The sequence below is a fragment of the Carassius gibelio genome, chromosome A10 (genome assembly GCF_023724105.1).
Source record: "Carassius gibelio isolate Cgi1373 ecotype wild population from Czech Republic chromosome A10, carGib1.2-hapl.c, whole genome shotgun sequence".
Lineage (NCBI taxonomy): Eukaryota > Metazoa > Chordata > Actinopteri > Cypriniformes > Cyprinidae > Carassius > Carassius gibelio.
The window spans coordinates 962,231-985,324 of record NC_068380.1 but is presented as its reverse complement, the minus strand read 5'-3'; the positions used below and the strand labels follow the sequence as shown (position 1 = coordinate 985,324).

The 23,094-nt window shown below is 35.9% G+C and overlaps 3 protein-coding genes across 3 annotated transcripts in view; 2 read left to right on the top strand and 1 right to left on the bottom strand.

Moving 5' to 3' along the window:
• LOC128020724 (cGMP-dependent protein kinase 1-like) overlaps nucleotides 1–8,892 on the top strand; it is a 28,723-nt gene extending 19,831 nt beyond the window's left edge. Inside the window, exons 6-20 of the mRNA XM_052607355.1 lie at nucleotides 2,321–2,426; nucleotides 2,533–2,596; nucleotides 2,695–2,772; nucleotides 2,852–2,946; nucleotides 3,048–3,113; nucleotides 3,414–3,488; nucleotides 3,563–3,659; nucleotides 3,739–3,878; nucleotides 4,758–4,847; nucleotides 5,729–5,870; nucleotides 6,863–7,026; nucleotides 7,158–7,280; nucleotides 8,246–8,308; nucleotides 8,417–8,483; nucleotides 8,702–8,892. Of these exons, the coding sequence (XP_052463315.1) occupies nucleotides 2,321–2,426; nucleotides 2,533–2,596; nucleotides 2,695–2,772; nucleotides 2,852–2,946; nucleotides 3,048–3,113; nucleotides 3,414–3,488; nucleotides 3,563–3,659; nucleotides 3,739–3,878; nucleotides 4,758–4,847; nucleotides 5,729–5,870; nucleotides 6,863–7,026; nucleotides 7,158–7,280; nucleotides 8,246–8,308; nucleotides 8,417–8,483; nucleotides 8,702–8,800 (1,469 nt within the window). The 3' untranslated portion in view covers nucleotides 8,801–8,892. The remainder of the gene's footprint in view (nucleotides 1–2,320; nucleotides 2,427–2,532; nucleotides 2,597–2,694; nucleotides 2,773–2,851; nucleotides 2,947–3,047; nucleotides 3,114–3,413; nucleotides 3,489–3,562; nucleotides 3,660–3,738; nucleotides 3,879–4,757; nucleotides 4,848–5,728; nucleotides 5,871–6,862; nucleotides 7,027–7,157; nucleotides 7,281–8,245; nucleotides 8,309–8,416; nucleotides 8,484–8,701) is intronic.
• On the bottom strand, nucleotides 8,863–17,534 carry rhobtb2b (Rho related BTB domain containing 2b). The gene is made up of 10 exons (XM_052607354.1): nucleotides 17,110–17,534; nucleotides 15,693–15,894; nucleotides 15,496–15,599; nucleotides 15,231–15,416; nucleotides 13,668–14,614; nucleotides 13,366–13,484; nucleotides 13,008–13,158; nucleotides 12,182–12,270; nucleotides 11,008–11,113; nucleotides 8,863–10,189 (listed from the first exon to the last, which is right to left on the bottom strand). The coding sequence occupies exons 1-10, from the start codon at nucleotides 17,130–17,132 to the stop codon at nucleotides 9,966–9,968; spliced, it is 2,151 nt and encodes a 716-aa protein (XP_052463314.1). The 5' UTR covers nucleotides 17,133–17,534; the 3' UTR covers nucleotides 8,863–9,965.
• Nucleotides 17,535–20,138: 2,604 nt separating this feature from the next.
• Nucleotides 20,139–22,617, top strand: stc1l (stanniocalcin 1, like). The gene is made up of 4 exons (XM_052607363.1): nucleotides 20,139–20,308; nucleotides 20,457–20,599; nucleotides 20,709–20,920; nucleotides 21,748–22,617. The coding sequence occupies exons 1-4, from the start codon at nucleotides 20,197–20,199 to the stop codon at nucleotides 22,028–22,030; spliced, it is 750 nt and encodes a 249-aa protein (XP_052463323.1). The 5' UTR covers nucleotides 20,139–20,196; the 3' UTR covers nucleotides 22,031–22,617.
• Nucleotides 22,618–23,094: the final 477 nt, after the last annotated feature.

Sequence of the window (23,094 nt, the reverse complement as noted above, 5' to 3'; positions counted from 1 at the left end):
CATTGGGACGCATCAAAAGATTTCAGTCTTGGTCAAACTCTTCTTCTTTTGCTGCTGCTTGATTTGAGTACTGTGTTCACAGAGAGAGGCGTCACCAGGTTTTTGAGTAGTTTAGAGTGACAAATCAGGTCTGGAAAAATAAAACATTTAAGTAGTTCATTTGTCTTTGTCTCACTGAAAGTGGGAGATCAGGTCGAACTCATTGCATCATGGGAGACAATATTCTGTGCAGAGTATATAGTTCACTGTTGTGTATTGAACATTTTGTCATTCAGGTACTCTGTTCATTTTAATAATTTGCAAACTTGGAACAATATAATCATTACATACTATAAAAAAGTACAGTAACTATTGTAGTAAGCTATTTTGAACAATATACACATATATATTCATACCCACACACATATATACTGTACATACATAATGGAAGAACAATAAGCCAGGAAATAGAATGTGCAGGATATTTAATCACAATCATGCCATCAAATAATCTTTTGGCTTAAAGTGAAGTTATTTTGGTTGTTTTTTAGGAATTTATGTATTGGTTTTGCAGGTATTAATAAAACGACTCCAGAGTTTATTGGTGTTTACTGAGGAATACAGTGTTTGTGTGTGGTGGGCTGGCAGAGTAATTACTTTGAGTGGGATGTGAAGAGTTCTCAAAGCAGCAGCTGTCAGTCGTGTTGAGAGGAAGTACAGAACATAAGTGTTTTGAGGTGAAGGGATCAAGCCCACATTTATATTTGCACATGTCCATGTTTATGAATTATGGAACAGAGAATTATAGTAAATCCATCTGATCTTAATTGTTGTAATCCATGTCATATATTTCAATAAAAGGCTTTTTGACTGTAAAATTCCAGGGCCCTCATTTATCAACAGTGCATAGAAAAGGTTCTATAATTTGCTATACGAATATAATTTAGAATGTGCCTAAGTACAAGAAAATCTGCATTTATCAAATGTGCCCACGCAGTTCTTATGCACATGAGTAAGCTATCATTGTTGATAAATCCCACATGTGCGTAAGTAACATGCTCGTACCCGTTCAGTTATTTGCATTCAGAAATGCCTTCAATGAACCGTATATGGTGACTTTATAGTCCCCATGAAATCAAAAAAACGTTTTTTGGGTGTTAGTATCAATATGTTAGCCTTAAGGTTATCTATAAAGCAGCGTGCTCCAAAACAGTGACAAAATTTGCATTAAGATGATTGCAGTTTGTCACTTCTGCCAAAATGGCTCAACGTTCTTTTTGACATCACATCGTATTTCATCTTCTCATCAAATCTTCTGACCAATTTCGTTCTTGTGCTGAACACAAAGGAAGATATTTTGAAGAATGTGGGTAACCAAACAGTTGCTGGTCCACACTGAATTTGATAGTAGCAAAAAATACTCTGGAAGTCACTGTGAACCAGCAACTGTTTGGTTATGTTCCTCAAAATAGCATTTATGTACAGAATAAGAATGAAACTCATTCAGGCTTAAAACCACTTTTGAGTGATGGTGGTACTCTATAAATATGAAACACTATGACAGATTTTTTGTTTGTTTGTTTTGTGGGTAAACTATTCCTTTAACCTTAATAAAACAACAAAACACAAAGAAAAAAATCACTGACTGCTCTTGACTGAAGAAATTTAACACCGTTGCTTTAGGATTATATAGTGTTTTATTTTTATATTTGTTCATTTAATTTCTTGAATGCTCTTTCTAAATACACCTACTGTACCTGAAAATAAAGCACTTTTTGTTTTATTTGTATATGTGTTGCTGAAATAAGAGTTTTATCTTCACCCTCTTTGGCCTAAATATCTGCCATTCTGTTTTTTTCTTTTTTGTTACCTTGAAAGGCTTTGTCTTTATAATTGGGAAATTAGTTTGGCTGTAATGTTCAGACAACTTGCAAAATAGTAAAACCAACATGACAAAGAATTGTGATAAAATTGTGCATCGTAATATTTCAACAAAAAAAAAAAATCATGATAGAATATTTTTTTCTATATCACCCACCCGTAAGACTATGTGTGTCACTCGCATAGTTTTGAATGGGAAAAAAAATGCAATGCTCAATATGGCTGCTCAATCGCAGGAAGCAATGTTATGTGATATATTTATTTATTATTCATTTATATAATGCATTTAATTTGTGAATTTTAGGAGCTTTTTGACTTTTACTTGATAGGAAAGTTTAAAAAACAAGATATTCAGGGATTTGAATTAGTAGTGTCATTTATTTGCATGGTAAGAATTAAAGCGCACATTTTCAGGAATAATTTCCTCCTTCCTCACCATTATCATCTTCTTCCCTTTCAGCCCTGACTGATATCAAACTATGGGCTATAGATCGACAGGGTTTCCAAACCATCATGATGAGAACTGGTCTTCTCAAGCATTCGAACTACATGGAGTTCTTGAGAAGGTAACACATTTCCCTTCAAATTAAATTTGACATCTGAAACCAAAATCAAGAGTTTAGATTTAGTAATACTATAGTAGTAATACCATCACCTGAATTCTGTCGTCAGTGTCCCCTCCTTCAAGACTCTCACTGAAGATGTGCTGAGTAAAGTAGCAGATGTTCTGGAAGAGGTGAAAGTGTTTGAACACTGCATGTACGAATTGATTCATGTGATCTTTGTGAGCTTCAGTGTTTTCATTCTATTGTTTTCACTCTCTTTACACTTTAGACTCACTACAGTGATGGTGACTACATCATTCGTCAGGGCGCTACTGGAGACACATTCTTCATCATCAGTGAGGGTCAGGTGAGAAAGCAGCCTTAATTGTAGACGAGTTGTAGAACAGAATATTTATTATACGTTGTGTGGCTGTTTTGGCCCACAGGTGAGGGTCACCCAGCAGAAATCAGCCAGTGAGGAGCCAGTGTTCCTGTCCACGCTGTCTACAGGGGATTGGTTTGGAGAGCAGGCTCTCAAAGGGTCAGGGAGAAACCTCTTTTTTTTAGGGCTGTAATTCTCATTCTAACCAATCTGGTTAAGATTTAAGAATATTTTTTACATTTTTTCACTTTTCTTCCCAGGGAAGATGTTCGTACAGCAAATGTAACGGCTGTTGGAGATGTGACATGTCTGGTTGTGGACAGAGAGTGAGGAGCTCGCAGCACAATCACAATCAGGGATCATTCATAAACAGCAGACACTATCTAATCTTAACTATCACAATCCACAATATCATAACAAGCAAAATCATAACTATCAATATTAATATTTCAATCAAAATATTAAGAACCACGTTTGCTCAAAATCATAGCTAGTCAGAACCATCATAATCAGTCAAAAGTAGAACCTCTACAATCACAATATCACAACAGTCAGTGAACTAATAACATCATCTCTCCTCCGTCTTGTCACATTTACTGACTGCTAATAAATCTCAACTCTAACAGGTCTTTTAAGCAGCTGATCGGAGGACTGGATAATATGAGCAACAAGATGTATGAGAGTGAAGAGGTGAAGACCAGGTAAGCTCACGATGAGCTGCCTCAGATCAGTCGATCAGAGACGGTTAAATCAGAATGACTGACATGTCTCGTAGGTTGGAGGCAGAGGCCGCGTTCTTCTCTAATATGTCTCTCAGTGACGTCCGTGTGATCTGCACGCTTGGGGTGGGCGGCTTCAGTCGGGTGGAGCTGGTAAGACGAGTAGTTCGATGTTTCTGTAGAGGTGATTAGAAGTATATTGAGAGCATGTGTTCATATTGATTCTCTACAGGTGCAGCTGAAGAACGATCACAGTCGCTCCTTTGCCATGAAGGTCCTGAAAAAGCGCCACATCCTGGACACGAGTCAGCAGGGCCACATCCTGTCAGAGAGACGCATCATGATGGAAGCCCACAGCCCTTTTACTGTCAGGTCTGTACAGTTCTGTGCCAGTGGAAGTTATCATATAACACAATAGTCACATGATTGATTGATTTAATTGTTTAATGTGCAACGCTAAAGCAATCTTTAAGTAAAAACCTATATTTCATATGAACCTATATTCACTAACACAATACATTTAAATGCGTGTTATTGTTTACACGTGTTGGTCTCCTAAAGCTCAATTCTGTTAAAGGAGAAAAAAATAGTATAGATAAATAGATTTGTCCTGCATGGCGCAAAGTACATATTGACTGTGAATTATGTGGCCATAATTATCCGTCTGTGAAGTGACATGCAACTTATTTTAAGCCTTTTGGCACAAAATTAGAATTAGAACATCAAGAAAGTGAAATACCATAAGTTATCAATATATCATTTCATTTAATAATTCAAAATAAAAGCAATAATTTTAAAATTATTAATATTGGTATTATTAATTGTGAATAATTTTAATAAAATCATTATTACAGTGTAAACTGTATATTATCAGGCTACATAGAGTATTCGGTAAAAGTTTAGCATATTTGTTGACCACTAATTTGATTATAATAATTTATATTATAATGATTATAATAATGATTATAATTATAATAAAATGTATAATACATATAATTAAAACTATTATAAATATTATTATAATATAATTTATATTATATCATATTCAATACAATAATTATTATATCTTATATCCATTTAAAAGGCAGTTAAAGTTTAATTCTAATTATTATAATCTGATTATAGTAACTAAAAGAATGAAATAAAACTCTTAGTTGACAGATGACACTGTAGCTCTACATATGTTATGACTCATGTGGTATTTATCTGAAAAGCATGCAATAGTAATCCCATAATGGTTACATGTTTCAGACTTTATCGGACCTTCAGAGATTCGAAGTACCTATACATGCTGCTGGAGGCGTGTTTGGGTGGAGAGCTGTGGACTCTGCTCAGAGACAGGTATCAGGATTAGTAGTGGACCGATATTGTTTTTTGTTTTTGTTTTTTTTTTTACAGCCGATGCCGATATCTTGAAAAGCAGGGGGGCCTATAGCATGTATATACAGTATATAATACATATATATATTATTTATTTATTTATATTTAAGAAATTTGAATTAATTTAACAATGGATTAAAAAATAAATGTGTAAAATAAACATACTCTAGATGACAAAGTATTTTTCACAAATAAATAAATATTTAATTAAAATAATTAAAAAGGAAGTAAACACTGTAACCAACAGGGGACTTCGTTTTCTGGGAAGTTTGTGTGCATTGGGAATCATATTTTTCAAATAAAGCCAGGGTTACCCTCATTTTACATACAGCACACAGAGAAAATGACATGAATAGGAAAGTGTGCAAATGCATAAAGAGCAGCATATATTGAAATCACGAGTTTAAAGTTTAAAGCATTTAATTCACAAGGACCGACAGTCACACAGAGAACACGCAATCATGCTGGATAAAAATACACACTTCACAAGATCTCACAGCTGGATTCGACTAAGTTTGCAAGGTTTGTGAAATTAAATGTTCATTAGCCATTCAAAGATTTGTTTTAATTATATAAATGTGTATTTGCTTAACGCTGACGGCAAACGAGAAAAGTTACTATTAATATAAAAGCAATCGTTTAAATACTTTTTGTATACATTAATTCCTTTGTTTAACCGTTCTATCAAATCATAAGATTCATTTGAAAAATGACAAATATCGGCCGATATATCGGCCTTGATTATATATCGGTCGACCACTAATCAGGATCCCACGCAGTATTGTCTCATATTCTCCTGAACCGATCTAGTGACCTACAGGAAGTTGTGTGGCTGTTTTCAGAGGCTCGTTTGATGACAGCACCACACGCTTCTACGCTGGATGTGTGGTGGAAGCTCTCGCTTTTCTACATTCCCGTGGAATCATCTACAGAGACCTGAAGCCTGAGAACATCATACTGGACCACCGGGGATATGCCAAGCTTGTAAGCAATGTTATTTTAGTATTATTTATATACTATTAGAATATTTATTTTCCTTTTTCATTAGGTTTTATTATTTTATTTTCATTTTAGTTTAACAAATTACATTTTTATTTTAGTTCTAGCGTTTTAGCACTTCAACTAAAATGGAGTACTAATTGAAGCATAACATAATTAAGTTTTTATATTTAAAGTGTTGTAATATTTATCATTTATTTCAGTTTTCATTTTAATTTTTAAATTAAAATGTGTAATAGGTATGTTTAAATTTTTTGTAGTAGGTTGAATTTTTTTTTTTACTTAAATTGATTTAAGTACTTCATTTTAATAAGTGTTCATCTGATATTTATATTTTATTTAGTTTCAGCTTTATTTTAATTAATACAAACATTTGAATATTTTAAAAAATATTTCGGTTTAGCTTTCAATTTAACACATTCACATTTTTATTTCAGTTTCTTCCAGTGATTTTAGTGCTTGAATATTCACCTTTTTAAGTTTCAGTGTTCATCTAATATTTATTTTTTATTTTAAGCTTTAACAACTAAATGCAACTTTATTTTTATTTATTTTTTTCAAATTTTAATGATTTTCTGTAGTATTTCTATTTAGCTTTAATTGTTCCTTTTAAACATTTATTATTTAGGTTCTAGCAATTTCAGTACTTAAAATATGTAGTTCTTCATTTTAGTTGAAGCGTTCATCTTATATTTTATTTCAGCTTTAATTAATGAAAATGATTTTTTAAAGTTTGTTTAATGTTAGCGTTAGTTTTAGTTAATAATCACAACACTAAACCAATGTACTTCTGTTATAGAATTAATACACATTAAATTACTGTACATACTACATTTGATATCCATAATACTTTTTTTATATTAAATAAAATGTTTAATTTTGTCATGAAATGTATTTGTAGCCATACATTATACTAGTCTACAATATTTTTAAGCATATGTCTATTTCTAATAAAAACATTAGTCATTGTTTTCTAGGTGGACTTTGGTTTTGCTAAAAAAGTTGGCTTGGGGAAGAAGACATGGACGTTTTGTGGCACTCCAGAGTACGTGGCCCCTGAGATCATCCTAAATAAAGGACATGACATCTCGGCCGACTACTGGTCTCTAGGAATCCTCGTCTTTGAGCTGCTGAGCGGAAGGTTGGTGATTTATTAATGTCATTATTAACAACATTAAGTTTTCCTGTTTCCAGAATCCCAGGAAGCGAAGTTCACACTCTAACTCTTCTAATTATTAACATTCAACACCATTTGTCCTCTGTCCCTTCGAGCCCACCTTTCTCAGAGTCAGATCCCATGAAGACGTACAACATTATTCTTCGAGGAATCGATATGGTGGAGTTTCCCAAGAAAATCACTAAGAGTGCTGCGAACTTGATCAAGAGACTGTGCAGGTACAAAGAGAGAGACGTGTCTATTCAGAAAGGCTGTTTAAAAAAAACTGTTCTTTTATTATGGAAACCTGAGCTGCTGAAATAACATCATTCTGTAAATTATAATTTTTTTGGAGGGGGGAGGGGAATTGTTACAGAAATACAAAGACTCAGAAATTCTTACTTTATAACTTATAACTTGTTGAGGCTCACCTCTGCATTCGCGCTATTTTATGCAAGATTGGAGTTGAAATATTACATTTACTTTGTGTCTGATTAATGCAATACAGTAACAAGGTTTCAGTGTTTTATTTAAAAAAAAAAATCAAAGAGAAAAAAAAACGAAATGCAGTGTGTGAAAAAAATTAAGAGAGAAAGGTGTTTATTTTAAGTGAATAATTGGAGAGAAAAAAAACATTAACATTTTTTTTATTTATTTTTGTTTTGTTTTAAAGAGATACTAAAATGCTGAAAAGAAATTAAGAGAGAGTTCATTTTAAATTAAAGGTTTTGTTTGTTTTTTGAGAGAGAGAGAGAGGAAAAAAAACATTTTTGTATTATAAAACTGTTTTTTTTAGGAAATAACAAAATTTTCACCCTTTTTTCACATTGCAGTTCAGGCCTTCCAATTGTGAAATTTTAAATAATATATTGATGCACATTTTTTATCAATACATTTTATTTTCAAAAAGAAAAAAAATAATATATATATGTGTGTGTGTGTGTGTGTGTGTGACGAGTGGGGCGGGCTGAGAGCCGTGGGAATGGAGCGAGGCCGGTGGAGTGATTGGAAATGAGCGACAGCTGCTCGACCCACCGATCTCCTCCGTGGGTCTTGAGATCGGTGGGTCGAGCAGGTGTCGCTCATTTCACTCCCCCGGCCTCGCTCCATTCCCACGGCTCTCGGCCCCGCCCCACTCGTCACAATATATATTTGATTATACATTTTGAAAATCCGCCATAAAGTGTACCATATGACCTGGCAGGGACAATCCGTCTGAGAGACTCGGCAACCAGAAGAACGGCGTGAAGGACATCCAGAAACACAAGTACAGACAATACATGCAGCTCTGACTTTATCACTACATATTCACAGTACTGCATTTTATTTAACAGTCATGATGTGTGGGCTGTGCTGGTTTTAATGTGTCTTGCAGATGGTTCGAGGGGTTTAACTGGGATGGTATTCGTGAAGGGACCCTGACTCCTCTGTTTATACCAAATGTGAGATTCTCCAGCAAATAAGACAAATGAATCATTTGATGGACTGTTTTTTAACATGGAGGGATATGAAAAATACATATGTTCAGAATGAATTAGTCATCTCCGATAAATAAAAAGCAGTATTAGTTGACTTCATAAATCCAGATATTTTTAGAGAGTTGCAGTCCTGAGTGTGTGAGTTTCATCCAAAGAAATTGAGTTTGGTTTGTTTGCCACAGGTGGAAGGACCTTTGGACACGAGTAATTTCGACAGTTTCCCTGAGGACACAGATGAGCCGCCGCCTGATGAGGAGTCCGGCTGGGACCTGGAGTTCTGATCGGAGGGACCAAACACTTATATGAATGATTTCCAGAATAAAAACAACAACAGACCTGAACGTCATGTGCAAATAAATGTTTTTATTCTTCAGTTTTGCTAAGGATATCTTGATTATAATATACACACGCATCGACATCTCGCCATGACTTCTCTGAATAACATGACTAGGCACAATTATGAGGTGAACTCACATTTTCTGATTTAATTTCAGCACTAGAGTCTAGTGATCACCTGACGGTCATGCCTGTTATAATCAGGAGAATACACGTGATATGATTCAGGGGATGAATCACAGAGTCATTGTAGGTACAATGCTAAAAATCAAGAATATTATTATAGGCTAAAAATGCAAAGCGATCTGTATAAACTGGTTTAGTTTTGTTTCTTTGGGTGACTCTTCAGTTTTCCCACAGTTCTGCTTTTGAGGCTTAATGGTTTTAGATCAGTAGCTCTCAGTTAGTAGATCAATAATGAATAAATTATTTATTAAATATTTAGCATTGCAAAATATCTGAAATACTATTATTTTAACTATCTTAGAAATCTCTTTTGAGGTCAAACTAATATATATATATATATATATATATAAACATAAATATATAAACATAAATATCAAATAAAATCTAAATATCAATTAAAAAACTTATTTTAAAAAATGCTTTGAAAACTTATAATTTTTTAAGTATCAAAAAAAGGTAAAAATCACAAATTTACTAAATTAACTGAAAATATAAAAATTAAGGCTGAATCAAAATGGTAATGAATACTATAGTAGTATAGAAATAATATACAACCAGAGTGTTCAATTCAATACATTTTTTATGTGAAAAACAAATTTTTACCTTGCCATTTGATGTCTAATTTTGTGAATCAAAATCTGTTGAGAGCCACTGATCTACATCACAAAATTACAGCAAGGTTTCTTCATTGTTTGTTTTAAGATGAAATGTCTATGTGTTTTACTACAGTCACATTCGGTAAACCGTTTATCTAGACCTGCTTGCCGGCCATGTCACATGTGATGCCTGTACACTTCCAAGTGCAGGACTTCAAGCACCAAGAACGTCAAAGCACGACTTGTTGATCTGAAACCAGAAATATTTGGTGGATGTGTTCACTGCACCTTACAGTTTCTCCATCTCTAAGGTTTCGCCCTCGTCTCTTCAGATGATAGCAGAGGAGCCCGAGGATGAGGACGATGAAGAAGATGAAGAGGGGTTCGAAGGGGAGGGTGGAAGATTCCACAGCACCCATTTACGCTTGTTTTGCCGTTTTTGGGAGAGGTAGTCCTCTTTTTCCCGCTCTTTCCGAGCTCTCTGGTAGTGGTCGTCCTCCTTCAGGTACCAGACCGGAGGCCAGCGGTGCTTCTCAAAGTATTCTTGGTTCTCTGAAAATGCAAATGAACATGCATCCAACAGGGTTATTGTAGTAAACAAACAGTAAAAAACATTTTAGTTTCTTGAAATATATAAAATAATATAAAATCATTTGAAAATATACACCATGGCAACGTTTTCAGTTGGTCTAACTTGATGTATTAAGATAATGAAAAGTGAAATACAAAACAAATTTCATAAAAAACTATATAGGCGTATTTTAAGAAACAAAAACTGATGAAAATAACCAAATCACAACTAAATTAAAGGGTTAGTTCACCCAAAAATGAAAATGATGTCATTAATAACTCACCCTCCAAACCTGTGAGACCTCTGTTCATCTTCGGAACACAGTTTAAGATATTTTAGATTTAGGTCAGTTAGAATTTTTTGAAACATCGAAAATACATTTTGGTCCAAAAATAACACGCTTACAACAGACCCGGAAGATAAGACAATGCTGAATAAAGTCTTAATTTGTGCTATTTTTGGACCAAAATGTATTTTCGATGCTTCAAAAAGTTCTAACTGACCCTCTGATGTCACATGGACTACTTTGATGATGTTTTATTACCTTTCTGGACATGGACAGTATACCGTACACACAGCTGCAATGGAGGGACTGAGAGCTCTCGGACTAAATCTAAAATATCTTAAACTGTGTTCCGAGGATAAACAGATGTCTCACGGGTTTGGAACAACATTAGGGTAAGTTATTAATGACATCATTTTCATTTTTGGGTGAACTAACCCTTTAATAAAACTTGACCAAAAATGTTAATGAAAATGTAAAATATAAAAAAAATAAAAACTAACTGTGATGTAGTACCTGCTGATTTGGCCCTCATGTCTCTGGGGAATTTGCGGCACACGTTGTTGTAGTTGGTGCAGATGTGGTGAAGGCACCAATCAGTGAGCTGGTAGGCACAGTGGAACTGAAACCACATGACAACATTAATCAGCATTTATTCACCCTCAAGTTGTTTCAAAAAACACAGACTTTATCATTCATAATTTGGGGTTGGTTTTTTATGCTTTTGAAAAGAAGTTTCTGAATTTATTTGATCAAAAATACCATAAAAACTAAAATAATATTCCAATTTAAAATAGCTGTTTTCTATTTGAATATTTGTTTTAGATGTAATTTATTCCTCTGATTTAAAGCTGAATTTTCAGCATCATAAACGTAAGTCTTCAGTATCATATGATCCTTAAGAAATCATTCTAATATGCTGATTTGCTGCTTAATATTTTTGTGGAAGCTTCTATCATTTTATTTTCTTCAGTATGTTTCGATGTATAGAAAGTTCAAAAGAACAGAAATCTTTTGTACCAAAAATGTCTTTACTCTCCGTTTTTATCAATTTAATGCATCCTTGCTGAAAAACCCTTTCTTCTGCGAAACGTCAAAGTTCCTAGATTTCTTCTAACCAAAACTTTTCATTTTGTTTCTTTATGTCCTGTTCACCAAACAAGTGAGCAATGTGATAAATATCTGGGTTTGTAATGACATTATTGTGAGTGAGCTCATTCTCCACAGTCAGACAGTATACCAGCTCAACCGTGGAACTCAAGCTTTGTTGAATGCGTTTTATAAATCATACCATTTAGTTTCATTATTACATCAGCAGTCATCTACAGGATCCCACTTTATGGCAGAGAGCTCCTTAATCATGAAATGCTCAGCGTTTCTGAGAGTCTTTAGTAAAGCGTTGACCAGTCAGGCATGACTTAAAAAACCATGTGAACGGTCACAGGAATGCAGCAAAAATGTGTCTGACTCCACACCAAATCCCAGAGCAGGACACGGGTTACTGCAACGTTTGCAAGAAACCTATCATTTCCTACACAATTCTAAAAAACCTGTGATTATTAGAAGAAGTACATTCAGTATCAATCGGTAAAGGAAATGAAACAATTAAACAACCTATACTCTTCAACTGATAATATATGCTACATTTACTGCAGGAGGAGTTTGTGGTGGTTTTCACATGCAGTTTTACCTGAGCCATCTCCAGATATACCAGCACATCTCCGTCGATGTCCGTGCCCACAGCAGCAGCCTCCTTCAGAACAGTCACTGTATGGAGTTCTGCAGCAAAACACAATTAAACCCAAAAATCATTCTCTCACCCTCATGTCATTACATACATTTATTTCCTTCAGTGCAACACAAACGGAGAAGTTTAGCACAAAGTCCATGCTGCTCTTTTCATTTAATTCTGATCATTATTCATTTAAATGAAAGGGGTCACTGCATATTTTATGTAAATAAAAAATCCTAATATTTACCCTGCTATTAAAAACGTGTAAAATTTATTTAAAATTAAGAAATTAAATGGTTTATTTAGTAAGAATGCGTTGAATTAACCTAAAGTGACAGGAAAGACGTTTATATCGTCACTAAAGATTTCTTTTTTGAATAAATGCTGTTCTTTAGAACTTTATTTTCATCAAAGAACTTTGAAAATAAAAATATTAAGCAGCACAACTTTTTCAACACTGATAATAAAAAGAAATGTTTCTTGAGCAGTAGAACAGCATACTAGAATGATTTCTGAAGGATCATGTGACACCGAAGACTGATGATCACAGGAATTAATTACATTTGAAAATATATTCAAACTGAACTATTTTAAATTGAAATAATTTCACAAATTTACCATTTTAACTGTATTTTATTTTTCAGAAACTTTTCAGACCCCAAACTTTTGAACAACAGGTTATACATTTTATCTAAAATCCCAGAAGATAAATTTTTTTTAAATTAACTAACTGCTCCCTGATAATTCTTATATTCATTATTTGCATAAGAATCGACCATCAGACCTGTGAGGGCGACCAGATGAGGCAGGCACAGGCGATTAGCCAAAATAATGAGCTCCATGGCGTCCAGGTCAGGTCTGGAGCAGAAGCGTCCCGTGTAGAGATATTCCAGCACCGCCTGCATACTGCTACGGGTCGTGTTTGGGAAAAATACCTGTGGAACCACAACAAGTCAAGAGAAAAATCTTGTACAATGTTAACATCTGGACACTACTAAAAGAATCAAGTGTAATATTGTTGCCAAATATTGAGGTCAAAAGGACAAGTGGAAGTACACAATTCACCAAATGTTCTTTTTGTCAAAGTGATGTTTACAAATGCTGCACATGAATGGGTCACATCCATAAAATGCAGTACTCACCTCTTTAGTGCAGCTCTCGACAAAAGGCCCACCAAACATGGCTGCCATCCAATCACAGCTGGAGATGAGCAGGGGTTTATGGGCCTGAACGGGACCATCGTCCAGTTTAAACACCACATCTGGGATATGAAGAAAGAAATCTTTATTGCAGAAAAACAGGTTTGAGTACGACCCTATGATCTCCGCAAGGTGGAAGATAATGAATTTAACCATTTAAACAAAGTCTAGAAAAATGTTAACAGAAAAGAAAAACGATCCAGATTTCTTTTCACTGAAAATGGTATTTGAGAAAAAAATGTAACCTGAGAAAGTTCCTTTAGCCAAGCATTCCTTCACCCGATTGGTCCGTCGCACATGGAAAGCCTTCGTGATCTCCTGATTCATGAAGGCCTCATTGTTGAGGATGTTGGCGACCATCATGCGCAAGTCGAACACCTCCAGCAGCTCAGCGATGTGTGCGATGTGCATCAGGTCCTTCTCGTGTTCGTCCAGCTGGCCCGTGTAAAGGTAACGCATGACCACACGAAACGGCCCGAGCAACACAGAGGGGTCCATGTCCACAACCGTCATCAGCCGGGAGATGAACGTGACGGGGTCCTGGACCGTTTCTCTCCTGATGCTGACGAAAGCCCGACCCAAAGATGACAAAAGCCGCCCCCCGCGTCCGCCCTCAAGGATCCCATCGGAGACTGCGCCAATTAGAGTCCCGTCACTGATGCAGGCCCTGAGGTTGACCCTGCTTTCTTCATCACTGCTCTCACACATGTCAAAGCTGGCAGCCCGTGCCGGAGGCTCCCGTCCCGTGGGTAGCTTACAGTCAGCCTCGGCTTTCACATCCTGGAGGAAAAGGTCGTAGAATTTCGAGGAGGCTGTGGCGAGGTAGACCTTATGAGCAAAGATTCGCTGGTTCTCCTGGAGGACCAGAACCACATCAGTACACAGTGGATCCTCCAGCAGCCGGCCCGGGTGCTCCTCGGCGGTGGACGGGGGCGGCGGGATGACTATAACGGGCGCAGGAGGTTTGGGAGGCAGAAAAGGCGCCTGCAAAAGGGGCCGTTGGACGTCGCGCAAGTGAGACTTCCAGAACTGCAGGTGGCGCCGTGAAATGAGAGCTGCGCGGATGGCATTGTCAAACACATCCTTCACTCCAAACTGAGCCACCACGCTGGTCTCATAGTACGGCACGCCCAACTCTTTGGCCACTTCACGACCCTTCTCAGGAGGAAGAATCTCGTTCGCTTTGATGGGTCTGTAAAATGGGATCATGGAGAAATGTCGACAAAAAGGATGTGCTACAATATCTTGTGAATGTGAATGTTACATATTTGGTCTCATGTCCCATACATGACGTCCAGTTCACACTGAAGATCCAATCAATAATATTGATAAAAGAATATTTCATATTTACAATTTAGAGAATCAGGTGGTATTTATAATATAGAGACAGTTAAAAACATTTTTATTGATTTTCTGTGTGCAGTATTAATATTTTAAAATGTGTACTTTTATTCAGAGGAGATGCATTAAATTGATCAAAAGTGAGACAAAATACATTTAAATAATATATTCAAATAATAAAATTATATTTCACATAAAAGTTGTCATTACTAAATCCTTATAATGGTTTCAACGAAAATATGTATTTTTATCTATTTTAATTGTAATAACATTTTTAAATTCATTTTAATTTAATCCACAGAAATAAATATAATTTTTAAATAATATATTTTTTTAATATTATATTTATTAAATATTTTTGGCCTTTTTTCCAGAAAAATAATGACTATAAATTTGAAATTAGTGTATCCACTAAATTACATTAATCTGTGATCAAAGGGTCAAAGATCAAATATTTGACAGTTCACCTGGCAAGAGGTCTCCGTGCCCTATTAACAGCTTCCAGGTCAGCGTAACGCAGGTCTAACTGGCAGCCCACCAGGATGACTGGAGCACGAGGACAGAAGTGCTTGATCTCCGGGTACCACATGGTCTTCACATGCATCAGAGAATTGGGGTTGGCGATGGAGAAGCACAGGACCACCACGTCTGACCTAGTGTCCAGATACAAGATGAAGCACTCAAGAAAACACTGAAAATACCTCTTAAGAAAGATGTGGTCCACAAACACACCTGCCATAAGCGAAGCGGCGGTCTTTGTGGTGGTCGCCAAAGGTGTCCCATAATCGAAGAGACACGCTGACATCATCCACGACATCTCTGGAACGTTCCAAAACCTTCAAAACCAGAAGAGAATTGGATTTAAATTGGAACTGGATTGAAGTTATAATACTTCTGGAGTGTCATGAGTGGAAAGATAAAACCCAGACCTCTTGACAGACTCTGTACTGGTCAATGGCCCAGACAGTGGGCACATGCGTGGCCAGTAGCTGGTACTGTGTGAGAGTGGCGTTACACGCCCGAGCACAGATCAGACGTGTTTTGCCCACAGCATTGTCCCCCACCACCACACATTTAATGGTCTCGACATTAGGCCTCTCATACTCCATGTCAGTATCTGTAAACTGGGACCTAAAAGCAATGGATAAAAAAAGAATTCATGCAAGAAATTTGTCAAGTTTAAGCAAATTAATTCTTTGCACAATCAAGAATACTCTAAATTATATTTGTAAAGATATACTTTTTATGTCCTCAGATACAAAATGATAAAAGATTATAAAATTAAATGGCAATTAAAATTTTTGATATAACAATAAGCTGCAATGCAGTATTTTGCTCTATTCTTTCATAATTGTAAAAGCAATTATTTGCTCAGTTTGCTAAATATCTCTCTGAAAGTTATGATAAAAATAAAAGTAGTGCTGTTGCTATGGATAACAGCAAAATATATGGGAGTCCAATTTAAGTAATAAAAGTAGTCCATTTACATCGCAGCAACAAAATGAATTCAAAAATAAAGAAAAATGGAGACAACTTAAGTCTTATTACAATATTTTCCTACTTTAACTGGGGACTCCCATTTTAAATGTCTCTCAAAAGAAACCAGCAAAATAAAAGTAGCACCAATGTTGCTATGGACAACAGTGAAATATCCGGTTCAGCGATAATTTTCAGAATCATTAAACTTCCTATAAAAAGAAGTCCATGACATCATAGCAACAAAATTAAATATTATTATTATTCTGCATAGAAAATATTATGATTTCTATAGACTATTACCAAAAGAATTATGTAACTTAAAACTCTAATAACAATGTTTTTTCCTGCTTTAGCTGGGGACTGCCTCTCTAAATACATCTCAAAAGTTATGTTTCTATGAACAACAGCAAAATATCAAATTAATTCAAATATTGTTTCTCAACATAGACAATGTTACTTTTTCGCAATAAGTAAATAAATAAAAATTGCTACAACTTTACAGATTTAACAGGGGTCTCAATTTCTAAATATCCCTCAAAAAATATGGTTAATAAATAAAGTTATGGCAGTTATGTTGCTATGGACAATGGCGAAGTGTCCAGTTTGGCGAGGGAAAAAAATTATACGCCAAAGCGTATGACCAATCAGAGTCAAGTATGACGTCAGCATTGTTAGACGCGCTCAGAACGCGATGAAAAAATACGCTGCCTACAAATACTGTCTAGGTAGGTAGCTCACTAGGTTTTAAGTCACAGCCTCAATCCTGAACTTATGTAATACTTCTCGCGTCCGTAATGTAATGCTCAAGAGGGCAATTAATGTAGCCTACACGCAAGCACATGCATTTATGAACGCGAAATACCTTACCGAAGCGAACTGAAAGAATGCATCAGGTTGGCAGTCGTTTGTGATCTTAGAGATGAAGATGATGGTAATAAAATGCCCGGTTGATGCGGAGAGCACCTGAAGCGAAACGGGCATACACTTCATTTTCCCGGCGGAGACGCGGAAGATACAGAATTATTTTAGCGTAGTTTACCGCTAACCCATGTTACCAGCCCATGCCCTTGAGCTCTTGAGCTCATCTGAGTCAAAAACACCGATTGAATGCGCAGAGAAGCGCGACGGCTGGAGGTTTCCGATTCGTGACATTCCCGGTGTTCCTTGCTTTCTCTTCCGCATGTAGCAGCGCCATCTGACGCACCACACAAACGCTGAGGAGAATTCGATTTAACGCCTTTAACTTCCTCAAGCTTCTTGACTACAAACATGATCTACTTAATCTTTATATATGCGTTTTCCACCATCTTCAGTCGTGTGCACCTGTTTGCCCGCCTGTACACTCACTTTAATGAAATAATAATACTTAATATTAAATCTTAATAGATACGCTTACAGTGTCATGATGTGTGTTTGGCGTTAATATAATTAAAGCCATCAATGAAGTCTAAAAGTCAGACTAAAATGCTTTAAACTTTTTTTCAGTTGATATAAAATATTGCATGGCAATCAGAGTGAGGAACTGAATTGGAAAATTTGGATTCATAATTTCTACAGTGTTTACTATTTATTAGGCCTGTGAACCCTTATTATTATTAACCAATTTTATTTTATTTTTCTGTGAAAGCACTAATGATCCATCATATCCAGCAGTGCTTCAATGGAAAATATGTTGCTCACATATTAAATGTCACTTAATTTCTTTTACTTGATTAGTGACATGATAGGACAAAAATACTTATAAAAATTATAAATGTATTATGTATTATATTACATATTTTTATATTACATTTATTTTTATATTTATTTATTCATTCATTTATAAACATATGCATCATAACTTTCTATTTTACTTTACAAAATCTTAAAACTTTGTTTATTTCCAGATTTGATTTCCTAAATCATCTCAGACTTTTGGAGCCCACTTTCTTTAATGAATATTTTCCTTCCTCAGTTTTGGAAACTGATTGAATGGTAATGTTTTCTCAGGTTGAATTAACTGAGGTTTAGCTACAAACATTTACATTTTTTGTTTAAAAGATAACATTACCACTTAAAACTTCATACCTGCTGCCTCATATTTGAGCTTTTTCCCTAAATCTCTCAGGTAAGCTGACTAAAGTCAGAAAAATGACTTCATTGTCACGTGAAGGACAAATAATTGATGAGCATTTCCTCGTAGTATCACTGGAGAATTGGAAAATTAAAGGCCTACGGTGTGTGTGTGTGTGTGTGTATGTGTGTGTGTGTGTGTGTGTATTTATTCTTTAGACTACTCATTCATGTTATTCAGTTAAGATGTGTGTGTGTGACTATCCTGCACTACTTCATTAGTAACAGACAGATGTCTGTGTGAACAAAGGTAATAAAAACCCAAAATAGCTCTGTCTCCAGCCCCCTTCAAAACCAGTGAGCGCTCTGATCATTATCAGTGTAATTAACCCTTTAGGGGAGGAAATTTCTTGAGGCTAATGAAATTCAACCTGAAAAACATCACTTCCTCTAAAGCCTTTCCAACATGCACTGATTAGACGCTGATAAACGCTCCTCCGTCAGACCCAGCACTGCAAACGGTGGGAACAGATGTTTAATTAACAACATGGCCAGTTCTGACAAGCTACATTTGTCGGTTTTCACGAAGTCCTTAGGCATTGTCAAAAACCGCTCATACGCTACCTTTAGCACAATTACCTGTGCCAGGTGTTAACAAAACTCCCTGAACTCTTCAACTTTTAGGACTGCAGCCGAAAGCAAACAAGAGAGATAGATGTGCATAACCAAAATCACAGTTATATGAAATCCAAACCAAACATACGTTAGTTGTTTTCAACAAAGAAGCCATTGAGAGTGACCTGCCTGAGGGAAATGTCATTTATCTTCTACACGGTTACTGAATCAACAAGATCCTCCAGTTGAAAATGTAAACCAAACATCATTTAGAATTCTAAGAAATCTGATTTATTTATTTTTTTTAAATAAAGGTTGGTTTGACATTTTAGGTTTGAATAATGAATGAAGAGTCTTTAACAAAAATCCAATCTTTCCATCACGTTAAAGGTTTTTTGTGTTTTAATAAGGTTCTTGGGACCTTTACACTAAAGTTGGTGACTTCACGACTTAACATCTGAACAGATTTTAAAACACTGGGCATACCGACTTTGTAACAGTCACATAGGAATACCTGGCATTGTTTTACGATCACAACAAACTCACGCAGAAACATGCGTCTTGTTGCGTGACGAATGAAAACAATGTGATCTAAAATCAGATGAAACCATCATCATACACTACATGATTTTCTATGAAATCGGTCAACTCAAATCTGCAGACTGCCTCCGACTTTTGGAAACTTGCATCAACTTCACCATACAGTAAATCAGAGGACAATCATGGCAAAATCGTGTAGTATATTCCAGCCTTAAGAAAAAAAGGTTCTTTTAAGAACGTCTCACCAAAAGGTCATAACTTTGACTGGTCCACTTAAACTAGTACACACACATAAGCACACACAGTGTGTAAAGTGGTATTCGCCAAGTTCTGGTATCCAAATATATATATATATATATATATATATATATATATACATATGTCTGACTGGACCGATTCAGATCTTAATGGTCGGCCATTTAGACCAAAAAATGCCAGGGCTGATTTTTTTTTGTCCCAGTCCAGCCCTGATGTACAGTTTTTGGAACACACAGAAATAATTTAAACATCCAACTGGAGATAAGATCATAGCAGGTATTAACCATCCGTCCATGAATATTTATAAAGAGATGGAAAGTCTGAGCTTTCGGATCCTGCGTTCTGATTGGTGATTGTAGGGGTTTATGAACCGTCAAGCTCAGCTGAAGATCTGTATAAAGCTGAGGCGGTCATCCACCTGAAACATAAACCTACAGAATCAGCAAACGGTTTTGTGTTTTTATCCTAGTTTTGATTCTAAGTGCAGACATGCTCCTGAAAAGCGGATTTGTTTTGCTCCTTGTTTTGGTTGCATCTGCATTTGGGACAGATCAAGAACCTGCACAACCTAGACGAGCACGATTCTCTGCCAACAGCCCCAGTAAGTATTCTCTTCTTTATGCTTTTGTTTTTTCGGAGGATGCATGGGCAAATGTCCAGATTCAGGACTGCTCATCTAGAAAAAAATGTCCACTTTTACACTTCTTTTGAATAAAAGCACCTCACAAAAACTTGTTCTTCTTCTCTAGCTGAGGTTGCCCGCTGTCTGAACGGAGCTCTGCAGGTGGGCTGTGCAGCGTTCGCATGTCTGGAGAATTCGACCTGCGACACTGACGGCATGCATGACATCTGCAACGCCTTCCTCCACACTGCTGCGATTTTTAATACAGAGGTACAAAACCTCATTAACCCTTTCCGTAGTGAGTCAAAATTATGCCTTTTCACTTTCCGTTTGCTTTGCAGTGCAAGTTATAATCGGGTTTCTTTGTTTGTTTTTACAGGGTAAGACGTTTGTGAAAGAAAGCATCACGTGCATCGCCAAAGGTATCACAACTAAGGTCTTCCAGACCATCAAACGCTGCTCCACCTTCCAGAAGATGATTGCTGAAGTGCAGGAGGAATGCTACAAGAAGCTTGACATCTGCGAAGTGGCCAAATCCAATCCTGAGGCCATCGGGGACGTGGTCCAGGTGCCCAGCCACTTCCCAAACAGGTAATATAGCGCGTGAACTTGATTGGCATGCGTGATTGGTCCATATTAGACTTAAAGGGAAAGGATTTGTTCAGTTTATTTATTTATTTATTATTTGCAATTTTGCTTTAAACCAAAGATACATTCAAAAAAATAAAGTGACAAAATATAAAATATAAATATGAGATTTTCACATTTTTACAGTCCTAATGCAACATACTGTACAATATAATTTAATAAATGCTATAATACACTCTCCACCTTATTTTGCAGGAAGCTGTTTTCTGTGAATGTGCAAGACTTCCGACTCATTAATTAAAATAACAAAGTACAGTAAACGTTAGAAGAACTATTCTATATGTTTCAGTCAGTGTACATTAAAATAATGCATTAAAATGATCAAATATATGATACGAAATAAAAGTTTGCCATAGCAAGAAGCATAACGGGCTGTTTGGTTTTTGTACAGCTTAAAAGCCAGTGACACCAGAAGCTTTAGACATTCAAAGTTGCAAATGTTTTAAAATAAGGTGGATATTGTGTGCCATATTTGAATTCTTCTGGTGCCAAATTATACATTTGTATGAGGAACAGGCCAAAATTTAAGTTAAAATTATGTTATGGTGCTTTATGGTGTTTTAATAGCTTATTACATTGTTGGTATAGCCTACTTTTGGAAACTTTGAACTGCAATGGCTAGAAGTAAAATGTATGTTTCTCAGAAAAAACAACAACCTTTTTTTTTTTTTTTAAACAATAACAGAATTTTACATTTTGAGTTAACTATTTCTTTATATAAGAAGCGTACTCAAAAGTGCATACTCATGCATCATACTTTGGTGTTGCAGGTACTACAGCACACTTCTGCAGAGCTTGATGGAGTGTGATGAAGACACCGTGGAGGTGGTGCGAGCCGGGCTGGTGGCCAGACTGGGACCTGACATGACCACACTCTTCCAGCTGCTTCAAAACAAGCCCTGTCCACCTGAACCTGCCGCCGCTGGGCCTTCTGTGATCGAGGGCCACACCAGCTTCCGCTGGCCTCCCATGTTCAAGATCCAGCCCAACCTGCGCAACAGGGACCCCACGCACCTCTTCGCCAAGAAACGCTCAGTTGATGGAAGCTCTTAGAGTCGCACAATATTCACAACTACCTGTTTGCATCATGCATTATGCTGATGTTTATAAGTAGAAGACGGTAATGAATAATTAGTGAATGTAGTTTTATTATGGGACACAACGGAAATCTTTGCTTGATTCTTTAACTGGGTTACATTGAATATACATGCCAATGTCATTTATAGCATAAAAATGTTTTAGACTCTTAATATTTATTGATTTTTTGATATATGGCCTAATGCAAGGAAAGCTAAATATTAGCACAAATTTTGGAAAAGGGAAACCTGTCACCCTAACCAGCTTTTTGTGGCAGGGCAGAAATATTTATTAGTGTACAATGAAAATAATTTATATTTATTTTCCTACCAAATGTCATTTAAATAGTATTTTATTGTTTATTGTAATCTGAGTCTGAAATGAAAGAGTCTTTATTCTTTAAGAGAGAGAAAACTACATATTTCTGGATATGTTTCATAAATGTTTCCTATGCTGGTCATGAGAAATATTCTATATGATTAAAAAGGGCATACTTTGTTCATGTTGGTGATATTGCATAGTTGATGTGCTTATATAGAAATAAAATTTCCTGCTATACTAAATAGTTTCATCTTTCATTGCTTACTGTATGAAATGTGTCCATGATGTGGCCAATAACGGCCACAAAAAGTCTTCAAACGGTCATGTTGCAGCGTTTACTCGCAAGGGGGCGCTGCTTCCAAACACCTTAACCACGTTCTTACATTTTACCAGACAAAACACTCGTTGAAGTAAGTTGAGTGAGTTTTCCCAACGTGAGCTAACCGTATTTACATATTTGTATATTTTTACATAGTTTCTTTGGATTTAGGATGCATAAAATGCTAGCAATAAAATAATTTGATGCTTTTATTTTCAAGACAGAGAGAGAGTTTCAAAAAAAATATCCACTGATAGTGTTTCATAGAAAATTAGCTAAATGGAAAACATTAGTTGCATTCAACCAAGCAAATTTCCATGACTTGAAAATTATAACATATTATTATAAAATTAAAGAGTCAATGAAAAATTGACTAAATGGTTTTATATTTTTTTAGTCA